This window comes from Eschrichtius robustus, chromosome 16 (assembly GCF_028021215.1).
Source record: "Eschrichtius robustus isolate mEscRob2 chromosome 16, mEscRob2.pri, whole genome shotgun sequence".
In the NCBI taxonomy this organism is placed as follows: Eukaryota; Metazoa; Chordata; class Mammalia; order Artiodactyla; family Eschrichtiidae; genus Eschrichtius; species Eschrichtius robustus.
The window spans coordinates 42,519,981-42,542,925 of NC_090839.1; the positions used below are offsets into that span (position 1 = coordinate 42,519,981).

The 22,945-nt window shown below is 33.0% G+C and overlaps 1 protein-coding gene across 2 annotated transcripts in view; it reads left to right on the plus strand.

Moving 5' to 3' along the window:
• The window catches only part of MACROD2 (mono-ADP ribosylhydrolase 2), a 1,969,440-nt gene that overhangs the window by 3,666 nt on the left and 1,942,829 nt on the right, over positions 1 to 22,945 (plus strand). For both annotated transcript variants that reach the window (XM_068566158.1, XM_068566159.1), the window contains exon 2: positions 2,463 to 2,579. In XM_068566158.1, coding sequence (XP_068422259.1) covers positions 2,463 to 2,579 — 117 coding nt within the window. The remainder of the gene's footprint in view (positions 1 to 2,462; positions 2,580 to 22,945) is intronic.

Sequence of the window (22,945 nt, forward strand, 5' to 3'; positions counted from 1 at the left end):
TGCCCAGCACTATTTTAAGTAACTTACTTGGATTATCTCATTTAATTCTCACAACAACCCTGTGAGGTAGTGTATTTTAAGGTCAAGAGCTTAGAACACCATTTGCCTGGGTTTGAATCCTAGTTGTACTGCTTACTAGCTGTGGAACCTTAGGTAAGTTATTCAACCTCTCTGTCTTAGTTGCCTCATCTGTAAGTTGGGAGTAATACCTACCAACTACCTGAAAAAGAAACTGAGCCATAGAGAGATTAAGTAATACAAGATCACATAGATTTACATGATTTGGTGTTAGAATCCACACAGCTCTGTTAACCATTTTGTTCTCTTTCCAGTGTTGTTCTTGACCCAGTTGATAAAAAGCAATGGCTTATTAATTTTCATTCTTTCTGATCTTCCTGTAGCAATTGACAAGATTTCCCCTTTTCTCCTCATTAAAACTCTTTTCTCTGCTGGTTTCCACATCAATGGGACCCTGATTCACCTTGTACCCTCAGTGACATCTAAGTTTTATTTCATTTTTTTTCCTCTTTGTGTTCACTCCCTAAATGTTGTTTGTTTGAGGTTTGGTCCCCTGTCTTACCCTCCCCAATGAATTTCCTGTAGGCCTAGAATTTTAGGTTATAATTTCCAAATCTCTAGGCTAGATCTTTCCTGAGTTCCAGATTCTTGTTTTCAACTTGAATGGCCTAGGCATCTTAAATTCAATATAGTGTTGAGTATTGTAGTATTGTGATTTGAATATATCACATCCGATGAAAATCTTTTTTTTTGATCTCCTATTGTGGCTGAAGGAAAGCCAGTTCTAGGAGCAGGGAGAAATGTTGGTTGCCCAACATTTTTTCACTTGTGCTTGCCTTAATACTTTCTGCAGTTTATTTCTGTGAAAGAATCTTTTAAAGTGATTATTTCACTTGAGCTTACATTAATACTTTCTGCAGTTTATTTCTGTGAAAGAATCTTTTAAAGTGATTATTTTATGAGGGTTAGATTACCTAAAACTAGATACTGTCCTTAAATCCATTCATCTAAACTACAGTACTTTGTAATATGCTGAAAGAGAATTGGAGAGTGAGAGTATGACTGTCAATTGCTCTACATTGTGGCGACCTTTGGTAAATACATGATACATGACAGCTGACATACAGAATGAGTGAGGTTGCCAGTGTCAGTTTATATATTGAATATTAGAAAATCTTAATTTATTTGTAAATAAACCTAATTTATTTCCTTAGGTTAGAAATAAATAGAATTTTTTAGTTTTTTTCCCCAGTATCCTAGTGGATCGTTTTATGTACCTTCTAGGATATGAATAGTTAACTTTGAATATTAGTGGTGTACTTTATAGAATAAGATTAAACGGCTCGGCATAGTATACAGATTCCTGTACATTTTTGTTTTAATTTATGTTTCTAGTTACTTTTCAATTCTGTGGCCACTTTCCCTCCTCATAACATATCTTGCAGCTTCATTAAACTATTCGTATCTCCTTATCTTTGTTTACATTGCTCTACTAGTCTGAAATATCCTTATTTCTTACCTCTTCATGGCAGAATTCTACCTGTCCTTCAGGAACGAGCATACATGTCACCTCCTTTGGGGAGCTTTTCTTGAGAAGGTAGTACAGTGTAGTGGCTAACGGTATAGGCTATAGTTTTTTACTAATGGAGATATCTGAGTGGATTTTAATGGAAAGCTCTCTTGCTTTGGACAGACTACTGAACTTTGATGTGCTTCATTTCCCTATCTACAAAATCAGGATAATAATACTATCAGTTTTGCTGAGTGCTGGGAAGATTATTTTAATAAAATTATACATGTGAAGTACCTGGCACACAGTGCGTTCTTTATAAACAACATCAACTATTGTTACTTCTAAGTGTTTAAGATGTTTTAATCTTATAATCAAGATTTATACTTAAAGTATTGTTTATATCACCTCCACAATGGTATTATTAATTGAAAGGGCACTTTTATTGTTGATGGCATTGTAGAATTAAGGAAATATCTTGGTGGCTGCTTTTCTTGTGCTGTTAGCATTTGTACTTATTTGTCTTAGGATTTTGTATTATATTTATGTAGCTATTATTTTTTATCTTATCCGTATCCTCTTTTGTCTTGTGAACTCCTCAAAGTTAAAGGTCACCTTTGTACCTGCAGTGTATAAACATATCACCTGGCACATAGCAGACTGTCAGTAGATGTTTGAAAGAGTTTACTTCTTTCTTGGACTATCACAAGAATGTCTTCCTCATCAGGCTTAAATCTTATTTTTCCCCCTACTAATATAGTATTAATTTGACACCTTTTAACACTCAAATACGGAGTCATTAGATTTGATTTTGGTATTCTTCAGGCCCACACCAATTCTTTGGTTAGTTTAACGTGGTTAATATTTAAATTGTAAAATAATTTCTGAACTTAAAAGTTAAATACAAATGGAGATTCTGCTTTTATTTTGCAAGAACGTTTGCTGAAGATGACCGTAGAGGAGAGACGCAAAGAATACCTAAGGGACTATGTTCCCTTGAACACCATCCCGTCATGGAAAGAGGAGATGAAGGGCAAGAGCCAAAATGATGGTAAGTTTCTCAGAACATTTTTCAGGTAGATACTGTTCTCATTTATTTATGACTTCTGCAGGACAATTGTTGATAGAATTGAATACCTGGCATTTAATAAATAGATGTCACTTTTGCTATATGAAATAATTGGTTGTCATTTAATTGCTTTTAGCAATCTACTCTGTGTTATTTAAACTTAAGAAATTATTTTAACATAATTCATATTTGGAGGTATACCACATTTATGTTATGGTACTATTTTATAGATACTTTTAAAAAACTATTCTGCAGTAGTTGTTGGAGCAAATGATATTAAGGATATGTTGCTTTAGTGAGATGGCCTTTTGAGTTTGTTTTGATTTGGTTCATATATATTGCATTTCTTCAAGTTATTTTCAGGATTGGATACAGTTGAAAGATAGTATATTAGGAAGAATAGAGAAAAACCAAATAACATTTCACATAATTTAAAGAAGAGTATATATTTTGTATGATGTGCTATTGGTAAAGTATTTGTATGGTAAAATTTACTCAAAGTTTTTATGGTTTGATGAGACTCTAGATAGTTTGACAGAAAATATATGTGTTAGCATATAAATGAACTGTTAAGTATTGAAAAGGTATATGGAAAGAGTTATAAAAACTACATAATAGATTTAATAGAAGTTTAATATGTTATCTTTGAATGAACACTCATTGGTGTTAATAGTCTGAATGTGAAATTTAAGAAGAAACAGGGTGCTTTTTAGGATACATAAATGTTTCGAAAGAAAGATAGTTTTATGAAAGGGACTGAGGACATTCTAATTTCGCAGGTTGTGGTCTTAGATTGGTGGACCTGTAGAGTATACTATGGACCCAGAACAAGAAGACTAGCATGGAATTCCTATGGACAAAATCTGTGGGAAACAGCAGCCAAATTAGACTTTGGTGTCTGTGAAGAGAACATGCTTATCTGAGTGTTTGGGCTTTAGAGAGAATTTTGTTTTTCTGGGAAAGCAAAGCCTGTGAGTTCTTTTAGAGCTAACTCTGCCTGGAAAAATGTGTGACCTTGGGCAAATGGGGTAGTGGCTCTATCCCAGATTCTATTGGGGTCACTGAACAAGCTGATTGGGATGTACACATCTGACCTGCTTGCCCAGTGTCTTCAGTAAATGCAGTTGTTTTAATAATGGGCTAATTAAGACATCATTGAGAGAAGGTAGTGCTGTGTAATGAAAAGAATATAAATCAAAAGGACAGATTTCTGGGCCTTGACTGAACTAGGGCCATATGCCTCTTCATGGTTGGGTCTGTTATTTATTCTTTAGTTTATGAGAAACTGATATTGAATACTTCAGCTCCACTTTTTGTGGCAAGTGAATCTCTCTTTCACTTGTGCTTCATTCATCTGATTTTCTTTCTTCATTGCTATTGTAGGTGGTCAGTTTTCTAAGGATGCAATACCTGATGATCATCTTTAACAAATTTTGCCTCCTGAAATAGAGGTAGATTTCTGTTGCTGCCAGAATAATTGAAAAAGCAATAGTGATACCCAGGCTGCATTGCCCAGTGTTCTGCTCACCTCTGTGTGGAGGCTTGGCCTTTATGTTGGTTGCTTCTATTTGAATATTCAGCATGTGGGAGTGTAGGGTTGAACTAGGTTGTTAGAGAATTCGGAGTTGGATATTTTCAGAGATAACCACAGCCCAAAATATTTCTGCCTAATCAGAGACGATACATTGAGTAACACCTCACATTGTTATTCCCTAACAAGAGTCTGTGTATTTAATCCTTTCTCCCAATATGAGCTTTACAGTGGTTTACAACTGCTCTCTGTATTTCGTTTCTTTCCTTCATATTTTTTTGAACTTGAAAGTTCTTCATGAAGAACTAGGTGGTGTACTCAAAATTGTGTTTCTATTAAACAATGTCTTATTTCCATCTAATGTTACTTGCTCCTCTCTATTGTGACCTGGAAATTGGTGACTGGTCTCTTCTTTTTTTCATGAAATAGAATGACTCATTCTATAATTAATATCTGTTAATTTCTTTGTGTTATATATATATTTCATAGTGCTTTCTTGCAGCATTACCTACCCAGTGCTCAATTACACTAAAATACTAGTCAAGAGAGTTTTAGTATTTTATTAGTTTGAAAGACCCTTTAAAAATATAAATCTTTAAAAAATGATAAAGGACAATTGTAAAGTTATATTTTTATATTTTATTTCAAAGTGTTTAAGCCACTGCTTATAAATGTATATGTATATAAATAGGTATTGATACTTATAATAGTTTAATCTTTTAAGTATGAGATTTCAAACTAAGTTTTAAAAGAAGTCTGTTTATAATTCTGTCATATAGTTTCTGATCTGTAGGAAAGGAATAGTATTTATTGGGCTAGCACAACATGCCAATTTTAAATTTAGTAGTTTATCATTATTACCTATGTTTTTATAGAAGGCCATGTGTCATGGCCTTGATCTTCATGATTACATGGAACGTTCTCAAGCTACTGTTTAATAAGTTTTTTTCTTAACTTTGCTCAGTTTTCTTTTACTTTAATTAAATGCTTCTTGTTATTTTATTGTAACAAAGTTAAATAATAACGAGAGGAGTAGTAGCCAGATGTATTTGTCATAATTTTAATTTTAAGCTGTCTTAACAAAAGGAAACCAAAAATTGCCAAATAATATAAAAATCAATGTGCAGAAAAGAGGAAGCAAGTAGATAATATTTTTATTTTGATTTACTACTTTCTTAATATTGGAGAACTAGGGATCAGCAGAGGAAAGAATGGGAGGTGATTACCAAAAAAAACCCCATTTGCTTATCGTTCATGTTTATATTTGTCAACTACTATTAGTAAATCTCTGGAATTATATGCTTCTAATTACTTCTTCCTTTGTGTTAGCAATTCTGTAATAATTCTATTTCATTTGTCAGTTGCTGTGTTGTAGGGAATTTTAAAATGCTTGTCTCTCTATTGTATCTGTGTCTCTAGCAACTGGAATAGTGCCTCATGTGTAGGTGGGCTCAATCAGTATGTTACATAAGTATACCTCAGAGGTTACAGTCTACAATGGACAATTCTTTTTTCTTTATTTTTTTTCAAACTTTAAAATGAGCATTTAAAAACATATATAAAAATAGAATACTGTAATGAACCTTTCTGTGCCCACCACCCAGTTTCAACAGTTAATGATGGTCAGTTTTATTTCATGTATATCAGTGCTCCCTGCACCTTTCTGCCAGACTGTTTCAAAGCAATTCCTGTATATCTTATCAACTTTATCTGTAAATATATGTATGTGTGCCTATGCATGCATCTCTAAAAAGGTAGGGACACTTTTTTGTTTTAATATAACCACAGCACTCTCACATCAGAAAATTAATTCTTTAATGTAATTAAATGTCCAATTAGTATTCACATTTTTCTCATTGTCTAATAAAGAGTCTTGCTTTTTTGTACAGTTGGTTTGCTTGAGTCAAGATCTAATAAACAAGGTTCACATACTGATGTATTTCTTACGTCTCTTTTAATCTATAGTTTCTTCTCTTTCTGTCCTTTTTCCCTCTTGTAATTTATCTGTTGAATAAAGTAAGTTATTTGTCTTACAGAATTTTTCACATTTTGGATTTTGCTCATTGCATCTTTGTTGTGTCATTTAGCGTGTTCCTCCGTCCCCCTATGTTTCTTATGAGCTGGTAGTTAAATTCAGAGGCCTGATCAGACTTGGGTTTAATTCTTTTTGAAAGAATACTTTATAGATTATTGTACCTTCTTTTTGCATGATGTCTGGTGATCGCTCTCTGTGGTGATAAGACTGATCGCTAGGTTCAGTTACTGTCGGTCTAATCCATTCTTTGTAAAGTTCCCTATCAACTTTTTCCCTCATGAATTTAGCAGCCATTGATGATTGATCCATTATTTTATTAGGGGTTGCAGAATAGTGTTATCCTAATTTTATCATTCCTCCTTCGTTTATTAGTTGGACTTCTGTAAAAACTTTTCCTTATCAACTTTTTTTGTTTTCATGCAGTACAGTTTATACAGAAAAGGCAGAATAAATGCTAGATTTCCTTTTATTTACCAGCTTTCGGATTGAGTTGGTTTCCTGAAATCCTCCAAAAGTAGCCAAAGAGTTCTTTCTCTTTAAGTTTTGACTGGCATTTTGAATCTTTCTCTTCCTCTTTCCCCATTCCTCCTCCCTCCACATGCGTTAAATGGGAATACCTCATTTAAAGTATAGTGCCTGTACAAATACATACAATCACTAAAATGTAGTCCTAGGATATAGTAGAAAGGCAAAGATAGATACAGATATATCAATGGATGGATGGATATGATAGAAGGATGGCATTGCTTCTTTGTAGGGACAGAAGTTCATTTCTCAGGTTTACTTGTTATGTGTTCTGTTCTCTTTTGCTACTTTCCACGCTGAGGTTCTATTAGAATACCACTCAGAGAAGCATGACTTTGCCATGCTTACGCTAATTTTCTCTTACTGGTTGGTATCAGAGAAAATAGCTATAGCTGTAAGTTTAGATTGACTGTGAATATACTTTTAATGTTTATATGGAACAGTAAGGGATGAAAAATATAATAAATGATGAAGGTGAGTTAAGTGGAAACTATAAAACTGTTTTATTCAGGTATGACAAAATATTAAAAGGGTCACTTAGAAACTTCATATTTCATATCTTATATGTAATATTCAAATCTGATTTATAGGTCATTTGAAAACACTTAACTAGGAAAATCTGAACTGTGAAGTCTTTGTAAGTCTGAGTTTCCATTTTTTGAGGTGTGTAGAAATATTTTGAGATATTTGGGTTGACTAGGGGCATGTGTGTAAACTTTGTTTCTTTTGGTTAACTTAGAAGCTCAGCCTCTTTTGTTCTCTTAAACTAATTTCTACTTTTAAATGATTTTCATAAGAGGTGATGGCTGACCAAAGAAATATAAGTTAAGTCCAAATTGCTGAGTCTCTCCATCACATTGAGATCTTATTTCAATGTGGGTTTTGAATTTTGTTATATTTTACCTATGTCCTAGGTTGAATATTGATATTCAGAAATCATCAAAGAAAGAGTATCTTAATCATATTTCAATCCCAGTGCATAGTCCAGTATTTTTATCCTTAGTAAATTAGCAGTAACTATTTTTTGAATGTTAGTATGTTTATTAATCACCAGGAATGAGGAAATAAGAATATAATTATGTTGCTGAATATTATATGGAGAGGGGTAAGGGACCATATGGTAAAACAAATTAAAAAATTCTAATAACTATGATGAGGTGGGCTTTGCCGCAGATTTTTAAGCTATATTAACTGCATTATTTTATTAAATATTTGATGTTGTTGGTTGGAAGACAGGCCACAATTTAAAATGACTGAATAGTTAGGAACATGGTATTTATAACAGGATGGAATTCAGTAGGCTTATAAAAATTGGAAAGGAATGTTTCCTATTATAGTCTTTTGATATTGATCCCTTTTTATATTATTTTCAGTTTGACCACTATACTTTAAAAGTAAAATAATCTGTAGAAGCAGAAGAAAGCTCAGAGCAAAACATCTCAACTTTTTAGATACAAGTCATTTATTTTCAGCGGGTGGTGATTTTTTTCCCCCACTTGTATGATCTTCAAATGAATTTAATTAAAAAAACAGAAAGCTATTTTTGCCTCAGGTAACTTAAGACCACTCTAGCTTATTCTTCAAACAATTATTTGTGAAGTTTCCATTACCTGTAAAAATGTTGCACAAGTAGAACTTATATTAGAAACAGACATTTTTCACTCCAAAAGTGAAAAGTAGACTAGGATAAAAACTAAAATCCTAAATGACCTGAATTCTTCTATGATCTGGCCCCTCTCCTTTTTGGCTTCTTATTATATCACTCCCTTTCTTGGTCTCTGCATCTAGCCACACTGTCCTTTCTCTTTCTGGAATGTATTGTGCTCCTTCCCACTACTGGGTCTTTATCTGGTTGTTTTTATCTCCATGTCCTTGTTAATTTTTCTCAGCTTTCAGTTCCCAGCTTGAAACCCTTCTATTCTGTCTGGAGTCTTCGCTGAACCCTTACTTTGGAACAGTTTCCTGTATTAAATACTTTCATACAGCTATGATCCTTTTCATACAGCATTAATATCAGTTTGTTTTTAATGTATTCAATCATAGGATTATCTGATCAAGATCTATCTCCTTATAAGATTAATTACTGTGAACATAGGGACCATGTTGTCTGTCTTAACTCTCCTTTATATCTCTGGCATCTAGCATTATGCTTGGTGCACAGTAGATATTCAGTAAGTATTTGTTGTGTGAATTGAATAAATGATAAACTATTTGCCTGATGGTATTTCATGCATTATTTTCTGTCTTCCCACATTTTCTTCACTGTATTGTAAAGATTCACATGGGAATAATGGGTTTAGAAATTAATCAGTTGCTTTTTAATGTAGGTAATAAATGCTTTGCATCTCTGTAATATAAGGTTGGTTTTATTGTTTTAAAAGTTAGATAGCCTAATGATAAATTACAGTTAAGATTTTACAGAACTACTATATAGATATTTAACTAGTTGACACAAGGATGAGAATTTATGTGTATTCATCAGCATTGTGTATTATTATTTATAGTACTTAGTAACTAAACGTTATTTCAATTTCTGTGAACTTAAATGTCAACAGAACTTAAGTTAAATGAGTGTAAATGTAGAAACTTAAGCCTATTATATAATAAGATTTTAAAGTGTAGAAAAATCTTAAGGTATTACCATTGTAAATGCACTTACTTTGGCATTATTGATTCTTGACACATAAAACAACTGTAAGAAATTGTATTAGTATTATATCCTGTTTAAGCCCTTTACTGAGTTAGTTGGTTTGCTTCAAAAAAGAACTTGGCTACAGATAAAGAATTTGGTTTCCCATGGAAGAATTAGGCTAAGAGAATTTTGAGAATAAATAGCGTTCACTCTAATGTATAAAAATATTAAAAATTTTTGTGTAATGATATTTTGTGTGAAGGTGTGAACATTGGTTTAGGCAAACATTTGTGAAGTAAGGTTAACTTCTAAAATAGAGAAAAAAGAATATGAAGAAAAGAACATATAGTGATTCATAATTCACTGCATGGTTTTGTTTTTCCTCTGCCTTTATCTCTCTCTTGGTCTTTTAAACTGTTTTCCAACACTATTTTAACAACACATAAGTTTTATCGTACATTGCATCATGTACCAAGTGCTATGTAAATTGTCCTTGTATTTAAGCTTGTTTTTAAAATAATGTAGAAACAAAAATCAAACACCTTTTTTTTTTTTTGATACATATCAAGATGACCCAGTGTTGAAAACGCAAGATGAGAAGTTCTTTCTGTGTTATTTTGTTAAGTCTGTAACTTCACCACAGATTGTGTTAGTTTTCTTTTTAACCCATTAAATGAATTATACTAGAAAATATGGTTTTACTTAAATACATTTTGGTCAGTGCAGACAGATACTTTGAGATAGGTTATAGACTGGTGGTAGCCAAAGCCAACCTTTTCCTTTCTCCCTACCCCCATCCCCACCTTGATTGTCTTTCTGTATAAAAGAATCTTTATAAAGTCTTTGTCTTCTTTTTTCAAATATTTAGTTGTTACATTTTCATGTAAGTATTCAAAACAAGGATTTGAATATAGTTTACTGTTTTATTGAAGCCTTTGATTTAGAAACAAGTTGAGAATTACTGATGAAACAAGTAACAAATATAGATAATAAAGTTCAATAAAAGTCCATATGCCTGGCCATATGCATGCCAGGGCAGAAGATACATGAACCTTTGGAGGTTTGGAAATATTACGGTTTAGTTTGGTCTAGGCCCAGGGCGAGCCATGGATTTCAGATTGCTAGTTGTTCCCTAGAGATTGGATTAGGATATATTCAGTTTTTTAAGAATCCAGACTATCCCAACATAGAGGTGAGTCTCGCATTAAACTTAGATTTGAGATTGTGTCTGCCATATGAAAATAACAGAGTTAGAGATTTTCCAAATTTTATACTTCTCCTGTATTAGTGATTCTGTTGGGGTAAAAACTTTCAGGGTTTTGTTTTGTTTTGTTTTGTTTATTTCTGTATAAGTTGAGGCTTACTTTTATATACCCATCAGGTGTGTAATAATGGGAGTGATTTTTATTATTTTGATAAGTATATGTATCTTCTATGTTAACTCTGGGAATGCACAGGTTTTGGGATTAAACGTGTCTGTCATCAAATCCCGATTCTGCTGTTATATACCCTAGTCAAAGAACCTGTGACCTCCCTAAACTTGTCTCCTCATATGTTAGTTATCCCATTGGGGCTGTTTGTTTTTCCTTCTTAAGGTTGTGAGGAGAACTAATTGAGAGAGGACATCAGTGTGTCTACATAGCTCCAAAGCCTTCTCTTATTATAGAATGCACCTTCCTCTTGCATGAAACTTCTTGTGACTCCTACTCATATCTGTGCTCATAGCCAGTGTATAATAGAAAGTAGATTTTTTTCCTATGCTTGTAACTGTAAATACATGTACAGTTTGTTTGAATTTGGACTGTCTGCTTTAGAAGGTAGAAATTGTGACTGTTCTGGAATTTTATTTTATAGGGTCTAGTGGAGGTCTTTGTGTACAAATCCACTTAGTAGTTTGTGGTAAGTGTGCCAAATAGAGTTACAACTGGTCAAGGAAAAATATTTTTAAGACAGTCGGTTATTTGGAAACATCAGGCACTACTTTTTTGTTTCCTCTGTGAGTGCTTGTACGTTGTTTTTAAGAATTTTGAAACTTGTACTGTTAGATTTGAGAGAAGATGGCATCTAAAACTGAAGATACTTTCTGAATTAAAGGCTAGTATTTTAAAATTTCTTAATTTTTTTGTTGTTATTTAGCACTTTGTAAGAGTAAATAACAAGCTAATAAAATTTCTGGCCATTGGTGTATGTGAATTCTAATGTCATTGAAAGGGAAAAAATTTTTGTTTAAAACCATATTTGACTGAACAGCTTTCACATACTAAGGGAATAGCATAATTCATACATCAGAAGAGATGACTTTTAGTTGAGGAAACTATCTTGAACCTTTGTGGATATGAGAAGTCTAGAAAGAAAAGACAAAAGCAGAGGGGAATTTTGAGTTTCTTGGGCAGCCTGAGAGAGAAGTGTGAAGGATATAGGAACAAAAGGAAAAGATGTGAGGAGAAATGGTGGAGAGCAAGAAGCTCCAGCAATGCGGCAGGAAGTCAGTCCCTATGTAAGGACAGAATCCATCCATCCTTAAAGAATATAGATAGGATGGGGGCTGGAGATATTTATCTTACCTGATTATTAAAATAACAGGTGTACTTGGATGCAGATACCCAGTACCTGACATCTTGGTTGTTTTAATGATAGTAGAAATTATATGACTCATAAGAATACCAAATTTAACCATACTTATGAGTGTCTTCGACAAATACAAAAAATATTCTATCCTCTGTAGTCTCTGAAATTCTTCCTCTTATGCAGGTGGTAAGAGACGGGACAGAGATAACAATGCATACCTAGCAGTTTACTAGACATATGCTTATCTCAGCTAAGTAACTCGTTCAAATTTATGGTAACTTGACTTGGTTCTAAAGCATGTTTAAAATCTGTTTAACCATTTTAATTTTAACAGTTCAGTGGTTTTAAGTACATTTACAGTCATCATCAGTACCCATTTCCAAAATCATCATTAGTACCCACTTCCAAGACATTTTCACCTTCCCAACTAGAAACTCTGTACCCATTACATAATAACTACCCATTTTCCTCTCTCACCCAGCTTCTGGTAATCTCTATTTTGTTTTCTGTCTCTATAAATTTGCCTGTTCTAGACTTCCTGTAAGTACAATCATACAATATTTGTCTCTTATGTCTGGCTTATTTCACTTAGTATAATGCTTTCTAGGTTCATCCATATTGTGGTGTGTATTCCAATTTCATTCTTTTTTAAGGTTGGGTAGTATTCCACTATATATGTATGCCACATTTTGTTTATTCATTCATCTGTTGATAGACATTGGGGTTTCCACCTTTTGGCTACTGCGAATAATGCTGCTGTAAACTTTGATGTACCAGTATCTGTTCGAGTCTCTGTTTTCAGTTCTTTTGGGTATATAACGAGGAGTGGAATTGCTAGATTATTTGGTAATTTTACATTTAACTTTTTGAGGAACCACAAAACTGTTTTCCACAGCAGCTGTACCATTTTACATTCCCATTAGCAATGCACAGGGACTCCTCTACATTCTTGCCAATGCTTGTTATTTTCTGTTTTTTTTTTTTTAATAATAATAAAATATAAAGAATAATTTCTTTCAGCAATGTTTTGGAATTTTCATTGTACAGGTCTTTCACCTCATTGGTTAAGTTTATTACTGAGTATTTTATTCTTTTTGATACTATTGTAAATGGAATTGTTTTCTTAATTTCCTTATCAATTGTTCATTACTGGTACATAGAAATGCAACTGAACTTTGTGTGTTGATTTTGTATCTTGTAACTTTGTTGAATTCAAGCTAATAATATTTTGGGTTTTCTACACATATGATCATGTTATCTGGGAACAGAGATAATTTTACTTCTTCCTTTCCAATTCATAGGTGTATATTCCCTTTAAGCTGCTGCTGAATTCAGTTTGTGTTTTGTTGAAGATTTTTGCATAGTTATTCACAAGGGATATTGGCTGTAGTTTTCTAGTAGTGTCTTTTTTTGGCTTTGGTATTCAGTAAGGCTGGTTATATAGAATGAGTTAGGAAGTGTCCCGTCCTCTTCAATTTTTTTGGAAGAGTTTGAGGATTGGTGTTAATTCTTCTTTAAATGTTTGGTGGAATTCACCAATGATGCCCTCTAGTCCTGGGCTTTTTATGTTAGAAGGTTTTTGAAACTGATTCAATCTCCTTATTAGTTATAGGTCTATTCAGATTTTCTATTTCTTTATGAATTAGTTTTGGTAGGTATTTCTAGGTGTGTTTCTAGGTATTTGTCCATTTCATCTAGATTATCCAATTTGTTAGTGTGTAATTGTTCATAGTATCCCCTTATAATCCTTTTTATGTATGTGAAATTTGTAATCATGTCCCTACTTATACTTCTGATTTTAGAAATTTTAGTCTTTTTTTCCTCTTAATACAGCTAAAGGTTTGTCAGCTTTATCTTTTCAAAAAGCCAGCCCTTAGTTTTGTTGATCTTTTTAAATTGTTTTTCTAGTCTCTATTTTATTTTATTTATCTCCACTATTCTTTATTACCTCCTTTCTTCTGGTAGCTTTGTGTTTAGCTTGTTCTTTTTTTTTTTTTTAAGTTTCTTTATGTATAAAATTAGATTATTGATTTGATATTTATTATTTAGATTTTTTTTGACATAGACCATTTTTAAAGTCTTTATTGAATTTGTTACAGTATTGCTTCTGTTTTATGTTTTGGTTTCTTGGCTGTGAGGCATGTGGGATCTTAGCTCCCCAACCAGGGATCGAACCCACATCCCCTGCATTGGAAGGTGAAGTCTTAACCACTGGACCGCCAGGGAAGTCCCAAAGTCTCTCTTTGTTTACTTTGTCTTCCTCAGGGTTTTACAGATGTTTCCTCAGGAGTTCTTCCGGCTCAGTGCTGGGACACTCCTTCAGCACATAGCTAGGCCTCCTCTGAATCTAAGGATTATCTTGAGATGCAAGCTTAAGGTCTTCTCAGCTCTTTTCTGAGCATGTATCCTGTCTAGACATGCACATGACTTTCTAAATTCCCCTGTATACATGGCTGCTTTTGAATGTCCTTATTTCCTAAAGAGCCTCACCGTATCTTCTCCTTGGGCATTATATAGTCTATTATATGTCTGCCCGTAATCTTGTCCCAGGTGTCTGTGAGTCTGTAGTTGCCTAGAGCTTTTATGAGCTCTTTTATGAGCACTGCCTGATGATTTTTCCATCTTAATTTTGAGTTAGGTGAAGTAGGGATGAGTGCCTTCCATCAGTTCTTCAAGTATCCCCAGATAGGTGAGAACAGACTTACACAATAATTTGCAGATAAGGTCTTTTCTCCTGGTTCACAGGAGGGAACTGGCAACCACTGCTACTGCTTCAACACCAAGACTGCTGTTGTGCTGGGGAGGGTGTAGGGCAAGGATGAGTAAAAATACTTTAAAAAATCTCTTTTGAAGATGGGTTTTTCTTGATTGGGTGTTTGCTTGGCTTCTGTACACCTTAGACTGTTTTCCAGAATTTCAACAAAGTTGGTTCAGACAGTTTCTGCCTGTTGTTTTCAGTGTTTATTTGGGCAGATGAGAGCTTGGAGCTATCTGGTTCACCATTCTGCTTGAATTTTATAATTTCAAATGTGAAAACCAACTGTTTGGCTACCACTAGCTGCTTTAACAAAGTAACCCTCAAGTTCAATGGCTTAACCTGATAAAAGTTTATTTCTAGTTTACTTAACAGTCCATTGTGGGTGTTTGTAATTGGTATCAGTGGAGCAGTGGTGGTGGTGGTGGTGGTGTTTGGGTTGGGGAATGTGAGTATGTGTCTTTGAGGGGGCATTCTGTTTCACGTAGTCCTTCAGCGACAGAGCTGATCAAGCCTATGCCTTCTTTAACACGTTGCTTCTGAGGGTGCCCTGGAGAACCTTAGGGGAAAGGGGGAAAGAGAGGGATGTATCAGAGGGTTTTATGAGCTAGCCCCCGGAGATGGTGCACTTGATTTTCACTCACATATCTTGGGCTGGATGTCAGGCACATGGCCATATTTAATTGTAAGAGAGGCTGAGAAATGTAATCTAACTATATACTCAGGAAGAGGATGAAACTAGTTATTTTGGTGAATAGCTAGTAATATCTGCCATACCTGCCATGCACAGAGCTTCCTTGGACTACCATTTTCTATTGAATGAGCTGTAAGATACACCATTATTTTATATTCCATTAAGAAGGAAGAGGAAAAAAAGCACTGTCAATTGAATTATTATACAGTGCTCCCTAATCACTCTGATCTCTGTCAATAAATTTAAAATAAAAATTATTTTAGATTTCCTCCATTATATACTTTTATGATATATCATACTTGAACATACCTTAGAAGGAAGCTATAAGTGAAGTAAGTTTAGGTCTTCCTAGAACATCTTTGCACTCAGAATCCATTCTTCTGAATCATTTTTTCCCATTCAGAGTTGTCGATGTGTTTTTCCACAGAATTATTTTTATGTGCAGTTAGGAGAGTTGGTGATATAGTACTACCTAAAAATGTACTCTGCTTTTGTCTGGGATTTCCTTCTAAACCACTGATACCTAGTCTGTAAGTTTTAATGCTGGCATATTCTTGATCTTACCAGGTGGTGTTAATGAAAGATTTTCAACCAGTATTTGGACTCATGTTCTTTCCTCAGATGGTCATTTGGATTGTTGCCTGAAATGTTGAGAGGTTGCAGTTGTCTAATTATATCACCAGAAATGATAAATAAATTCTTATATACACAGGCAGTGAAGACTGTCATGAACACCACCTCCACAGCAGCAACTGTGAATACCTTTAATTGTAAGGCACCTGCCAATTTCAGAGATGTTAAGATGTTAAAAAAAAAAAAAAAAAAAAGGCATCTTTGAATTGAAGATGTATAGTATGTTGAATTTGTTTTGATTTTTAAGTTTTTGTGTTTTTTAATATTTAGGACTTTTTACTCCTAATGATGTCTAACCTATTGAAAACACTGGTTATTTGAATTTATAAAAATTATTTTTTAGTTTTTCAAGTTCTTTAGTTTGGAGAATTAGGTGAAGTGAAGGGTAGGATGGATCAGCTCTTTGGAGCATTGGCTTAAAGTTATGAGAGTCTGATTTTAGAACAATACAGGAAAACAGTTAAACACTGTTAGTTGCTTCTGAATGGAATGGACTCTGACACAGTGCATTTTCTGTCATTGGAATTATTCAGAAAGGTTCTGGATGAAAATCAGTCAGACAGAGTGAAAGCACTTCCTTCACTGGGCAGTAATTGAAGAAGATGTTGTCTAATGTGTCTTTCTGACTGTTGAGATTCTTATTCTAAAATAATTTAATTTTGTGTAAGTGGTCTTCCCTTTTCTGATCCTTGACAGTATAATTCATCAGTGCTGTCTCTCGGCGATTGCAACACCAGTGAATTTTTTTTTCCTTAATGTAAGACAGACAACTAAATGCAGATTACTGTTCTGTTTCTAATTAAGTGATTAAACATACTAAGCCAAGGCATTCTTTGGAACACTGATTGGCACAGAGGGAGTGTGTATTCAAGGAATAGTACTTTTTTTTTTGTGGATTACACTGCAAAATATTGTTACCTTATTTTCCTGGGGGCACAGGAAAATTCTAATTTGTTGGTTCTTTCAGGGTTTAGTTTGTGAAAGGGGCCACTGTCAATTTTATTTTTAATTAAAAAAAGGCTTATGGAAATGATCCTCTTTCCTCTCTTTCTTTTTGTTGTAACACAGTACTTGTGGCCAGACTTGTTGGAATTATCAGTACTTAAACAGCTAAATAAGGAATCTTCTGACCTTTCCTGTTAGTGGCTCAAATGGTCATTACAAGGATTGTTCATACACTTTTGCAGAGCAAATTAAATAGATGAAGGACAACTGAGTTTTAGAAAGAGAGAGAGCCAGAGATACATCTTTTTCTTATTTTCTTCCTCATACCCAAATCTAGATGTCAAGTTATCTGAGATTTACTTTTACTGAAAATAATGATAGTGAATAATAACACTCCCTCTTTAGTTTTGGCCATTCATAACTTGCCAATAGCTCAAACCTGGGATTTTAAAGACTGTTGAACTATGTTCATGGAATGCTTTATTGAGTAAATATGTGTTTTTCATCATAATGAAAACATGTCTTTTTTCTGAATAGATTTGTGCTGGTATTCTAAATATTTAATGTATCTCCCTCTTTGTGAGAGAGACCGCTCTAGATTTCTCTGGTAATATTTCTGGCAAAGTCTGTGCTCTTAATCTTTCTGCCTCTTATGCTTTTACAAATAGTCTACTGTATGTGTACTCTTATATAGTATTTTGTTAGTTTTTATAGTAAAATCTAACATTATATATACATGGCATTTTGGAGCTTGCTTTTTCCACTTAAAACTGTATTTTGACATTTCCTTGTTCTTTTTAAACTGTATGTTTTATCATAAATCGTTTAAATTTATTTACCATAAATTATTTTATCCTTGATGGACACTAGGTATTTTTCCCAATTGCTAATAAGGATATGATGAATATGTTTATAACCCTTGTATATATGTCTGAGGCTTTATGTGAGATAGATTCCTAAAAGTGGAACTGCTGGGTCACAGTGCAGATTTGACATTTTGGTAATATTGTTACATCATCCTTCAAAATGGCTGAAATAGTTTATACACACATGAACATTGTATGAACACCTGTTTTCTCATAATTCTGTCAACAAAAAGTGCCATTAATCCCTGAAATGTTTGCCAGTGGAAAGGGTAGAAACTAATAACTTGTTGCTGTTGCTGTTAGCCATTTGGATTTCTTTTGTGAGTCATCTGTTTATAACTTTTTCACACTTTTCTGTTGGATTGCCTGTTTTTGTGTTTTAAGTTTGTAAATGTTGCAGTATTTTTTAAAAGCCTGTTGTTGAAGAGTATGGTAGTTAAGAATACAGACTTGAACCAGACAGCCAGGCTGAATACTGGCTCTGCCATTTCTTGGGGAAGGTTGCTTAATCTCTGTACTTCAGTTTCTTCATTGGTAAAATAAGGTTTGTGATGGTGTACCTCAAGAAATTATTGTGAGGATTAAAAAAATTAGTGATTTATAAACAGCATAGAATAGTACCTAATCCTTAGTAAGTGATCTCGAAGTGCTTAGCTTTAATAATTATTGCTATTGTCATTTATGCTATCTTGTTATTAGCAAAATTAAAAATTTTTGGTCACATTGGCTAGTGTTCTATTTAATGTCTCTTGCATTTGAGGTTTTATTAAATTAAGACTGCTCATTCTAATATCTATAAAAGTAAAGACTTTTTAAGTCTCTTCAAAAAGTTGGCTTAATTTTACTTTACGTTTGTTATCTGAGTGGAATTTCTTTTGTGTGGTAGGAGGTAGACTTAGAGTTTTTTTTTCCCAGTGGATATCTAGTTATGCCCATTGATGTTTTCTTAGTCATATACTGAAATTTCCATGTATGCACGAATCTGTTTCTGGACTCTTTATTCTATTTCATTGTGATCTGTTTGCCAATTCTTCTGTCAGTATTACACTCTTATGATTACTATAGTTTATTTATATATTTTGATATTTTGTTTGTGAAAAAAGCTACTCTCACTTCTTTTTCAAAATTTTCATGGTTATTTTGATGTACTCTTTCAAACTGATTTTAGATTTTGTTCTATTTATAGAATAGTCAGAGTTCTATTCAAATTTTATTTTAAAAAATCCTATAAGTTTCGAAAAGGTTGATATCTTTACAGTATTGAATGTTCTTATCCAAGAATATAGCTTTCCAAAAAATTAATAAACGTGATACATGAACATGGAGAGTCAAACAGTACAGAAGAGCATAAAATGAAAAATAAGCCTTTATCTCTGGCTTACTTCCGAAATCTGTTACTACCATTAATAATTCATGTATGCTGTAGAAAATTTTTGTATTTACATAAATGTGTATTTAGAACTCCCTTATCCTTTTTTTTTAAAAAATACACATAGGATCATGTTCTAATACTGTTTATTTTTCTGTATTTTTTTTCCACCTCATAATCTATTGTGGAAATTCTTCCATAAGAAATTCTAGTGTTTTATTTCATTTATTTTTAAAGTCTTTGTAGTCTGTCCTTGTGTAGACGTATTGTGATTTTATTTAATCACTGTCTTATTGATGGGCATTTTGATTCTATCAATTTCTTTTTTGCTAGTATAGCTAATATTTTATAGAATGTCCTTGTATATTTATCTTTGTATTCTTGTATATGTTTATATCATAAGAATAATTTCTAGCCATGGAATTGCTAGGTCAAAAGATTCAAAGTTTTCAGTTGACAGATGTTTCAGTTTCCACTTTTAAATGTTGAACCATCATTTTATTACCAGTTTTAGTTTATGCAAATACATTATTTCCCAACACCACCTCTGGATTTTATCAGCTGTATTTTATTTTTGCCTCTCTGATTGCTTTGCTATGTTTTGAAATCATGAATAAGGTTGAACCTATTTTAATATGTTTATTAGCCATTTGTTTTTCTGTTTAAGCACTTACTGTGGGCCAAGCACCGTATTAAGTGAATTGCGTGCTCATTTAATGAATTATTTCCTCACATCATTTGCTCATTTAAAAAGAAGGTTTTAAAAATTAACCTCCTAAGAGTTCATTGCACGTTTAGGAAATTACCTTTAGTTATATGTGTTGCAGAGTTTTTGGTTTCATCTATTGCGTATTTTTAGTGATTGTGTATGTATGCATTTTACACACAATTTTACTTGGTCATTTGATATTTCATAATTTTCTTTATCTCAGTCTTATCAACTTTGGTTAGGCTTATTGCTAGATATTTATTTGATAGATTTTAAAATTATGAATGGGCTCTTCATTCTCATTTAATTTTATAATTGGTTATTCATGAGGTATAGGAAAGTTCATTTTTGAATACGGATCTGGAATTTTGTTATTAGTCACAGTCTTTTAAGAGATACTCTTGGATTTTCTAGGTAGACAATAAAGCCTTCTGCAAATGATCTTACAGCTTCTTAATATTCGTACCTCTTATTTTTTTTTTCTTTTGCTTTGGCTAATGTCGCTAGTACGGTGTTAAATAATAGTGTTCATAACAGGCATTCTTGCCTTGTTCTTGACTTCATTGAGATTTATTTATGCCTTAATTAATAAGATAGTAATTTCATCTTTTAGGGACACTTATTTTGAAGGAAAGTAGTCTACCTGGTACATGATAACGTCTTGAAGGTTAACAGACCTAACTTTTAGTATATGTACTTGTGCAAACATTTTATTCTCCACTCTTCCATTTATATAGTGAGGATAATTATTAATCTGTAATGTAAAATTTTTATAAGGAAGTTACTAAACATGATATTGTAGTTACTCTATAGAAGTTTCATTATATGACAGATGGCTATTTATTGAGTTGTTTTCAAGTACTTATTGATATTTCACACTGGGGCATGACTACTGACTTATGGAAAATTTTTTCCTCTGAATTTTTGGTTACTCTGTTGTTGATCTCAAAAGTAATTTGTATTTTTTCATGGGCATAATATAGTGAAAGCTTATTTAGACTTTTAATTTCTTTCCTGTCATCTCTTAAATTCATTATTCAGGAAAATAGAAGGGTAAAGTAGTGCAGATAAACAAAAAATGGATAATCATAAACCCATTTTTGAAATGCATCATTCAGACAGCCAACAGGGATTCAATAAAGAACAAGACATGGTTTCTGCCATTTTGAATTCTATATGATGTTTAATATTTAATAGTCTTGTCTTTTCAGCTGAGATTTACTGACACTAATATTTTAATAGTCTCCAGTTCCTGGCACAATGACTGGAATCTGTTGGGTTCTCAGTAAAATTTTGCTTAACATATTTAACGTTTATGAAATGTATTCAGAATCAGTTTCAGATTCAGGTTCAGAATACAGATTCTGATTCAATAGGTATGGATTAGGGCCTAGGAACCTACCCTATTAACAGTACCTCAGGGTGTTTTCCTGTGGTTGCTCCTCATAAGTATAAAAATTTTTTTTTCTGAGTAGAGATTTTCTGTTGTATCTCACAGAAAATCAGTTTTGGAGGAAGAGGTTCACTGTCATCTTCAATGCCTTAGTAATGTAACTTTGCCTTTCACTTTAGGCTTCAGCTTTTCATTAACGAGGAATCTGTTCATTTAGCACAAGTGTGGGTGGGCTCTTGGGTATCCACTTACTAAATACATGTTGGTTACTTAACATTGATAACTTGCAATAATTAGCTATTGATTTACTAATCCAATGATTCATTTTAAGTTAACTTTATGATTTTGTAAAAAAAAAACTTTTGAAAACTGAAATGATCTTTTTTCCTTTTTGAGATCCTTGTCATGGCTTAGGTGCATAGAGCTTGAAAAAGTTAAGCATTTCACATGAGGCCTAAAATATATTTTTTAATTAAAGTCTAATCTTCATTTTAAAGAGTATTACCCATGAGTAGCTGGTTATATTCTAACATAGCCTGCAATTTAATAAGAGCCTTTTTTGTATTGTTATTTCAATACACTCCAAAATGTGAACAGATTATGATGACCCATGGAAACATGATTGCAAGTTTGTAGGATGTATTAATTTTGGCATCACTAATTTAGCCAAAATAGAAGTGATGATGGGAGTTTAATCCGTTTTAAGGTTTCTATAAAAATTCTACAGTAAAATTTTGTTTCAGTAAATATTTTAGTTGCTGAGTAGGATCAGTCGCTTTGTTTGTTTCTGTCTTTTTTTCTTCTTCTGTTGCATCTCTATTCTTAAATGTAAGTTAAAAAAAGTGAGTTGTAAGAGTTACAAAAACATTTTGCTAAGTCCTATTCAGTAATTAATAAAAGTTCCTTTTATGGAGTCCTATAACTGATACCACATTTCATCATGCTGGGCATTTACATATTTAATTTATTTGATAATTTTAATAAGAGATACATAGTTTCTTGATTGATAGCTTGGTTGAGCTTTACCCAGCTCAAAGGAATTTCTGAATTTCATTTCTGAATTTAAATCAGTGATGTTGCTAATCTGTGTAAACCACCTGTGTTTATCTGTGTGTGGAGATGAGGAGTGAAAGTTAGTGACCATAGAAGTAAGGATAATTAGAGGTTAATGATAAGGGAAATAAACATTCCCTTGGAATTAGAAAAGGTTCTGTTTGTTTTTTAAGATACCTATAAAGTGCTTAATATGTGCTAGACCTTGTTCTAAGTGCCTTACAAATGTTAACTTACATAAGCATCACAGCAGCTCCGTGGAGTACATTTATTATCTCACTTTACAAATGAGGAAGCTGAGGTACTGAGTTGTTGGCTTGCCCAAGGTCACACTGCTGTTGAGTGGCAGAGTCTGGGTTTGGAACAGAGACCTTCTGGTTTTACATCCTTTTCACTTACCCTCTGTTAATGCATGCTTTTGTTTTCCAAAAGCATTGCTTATGTGTTATGTGCTTACTATTAATTATATTTAAGTTTGGAAAGATGTATTTTGTGCTGTGCATTGTATAATTTTTATGGATTACAATTCATAATACCATGATGTTAGATTTTAATTTAAAACATAAGCAAATAGTAGAAAAAATAAAGTTCTTGTGGATAATAAAATTGTCAGTAATTGTCAGACATTGTGAAGAAGGCT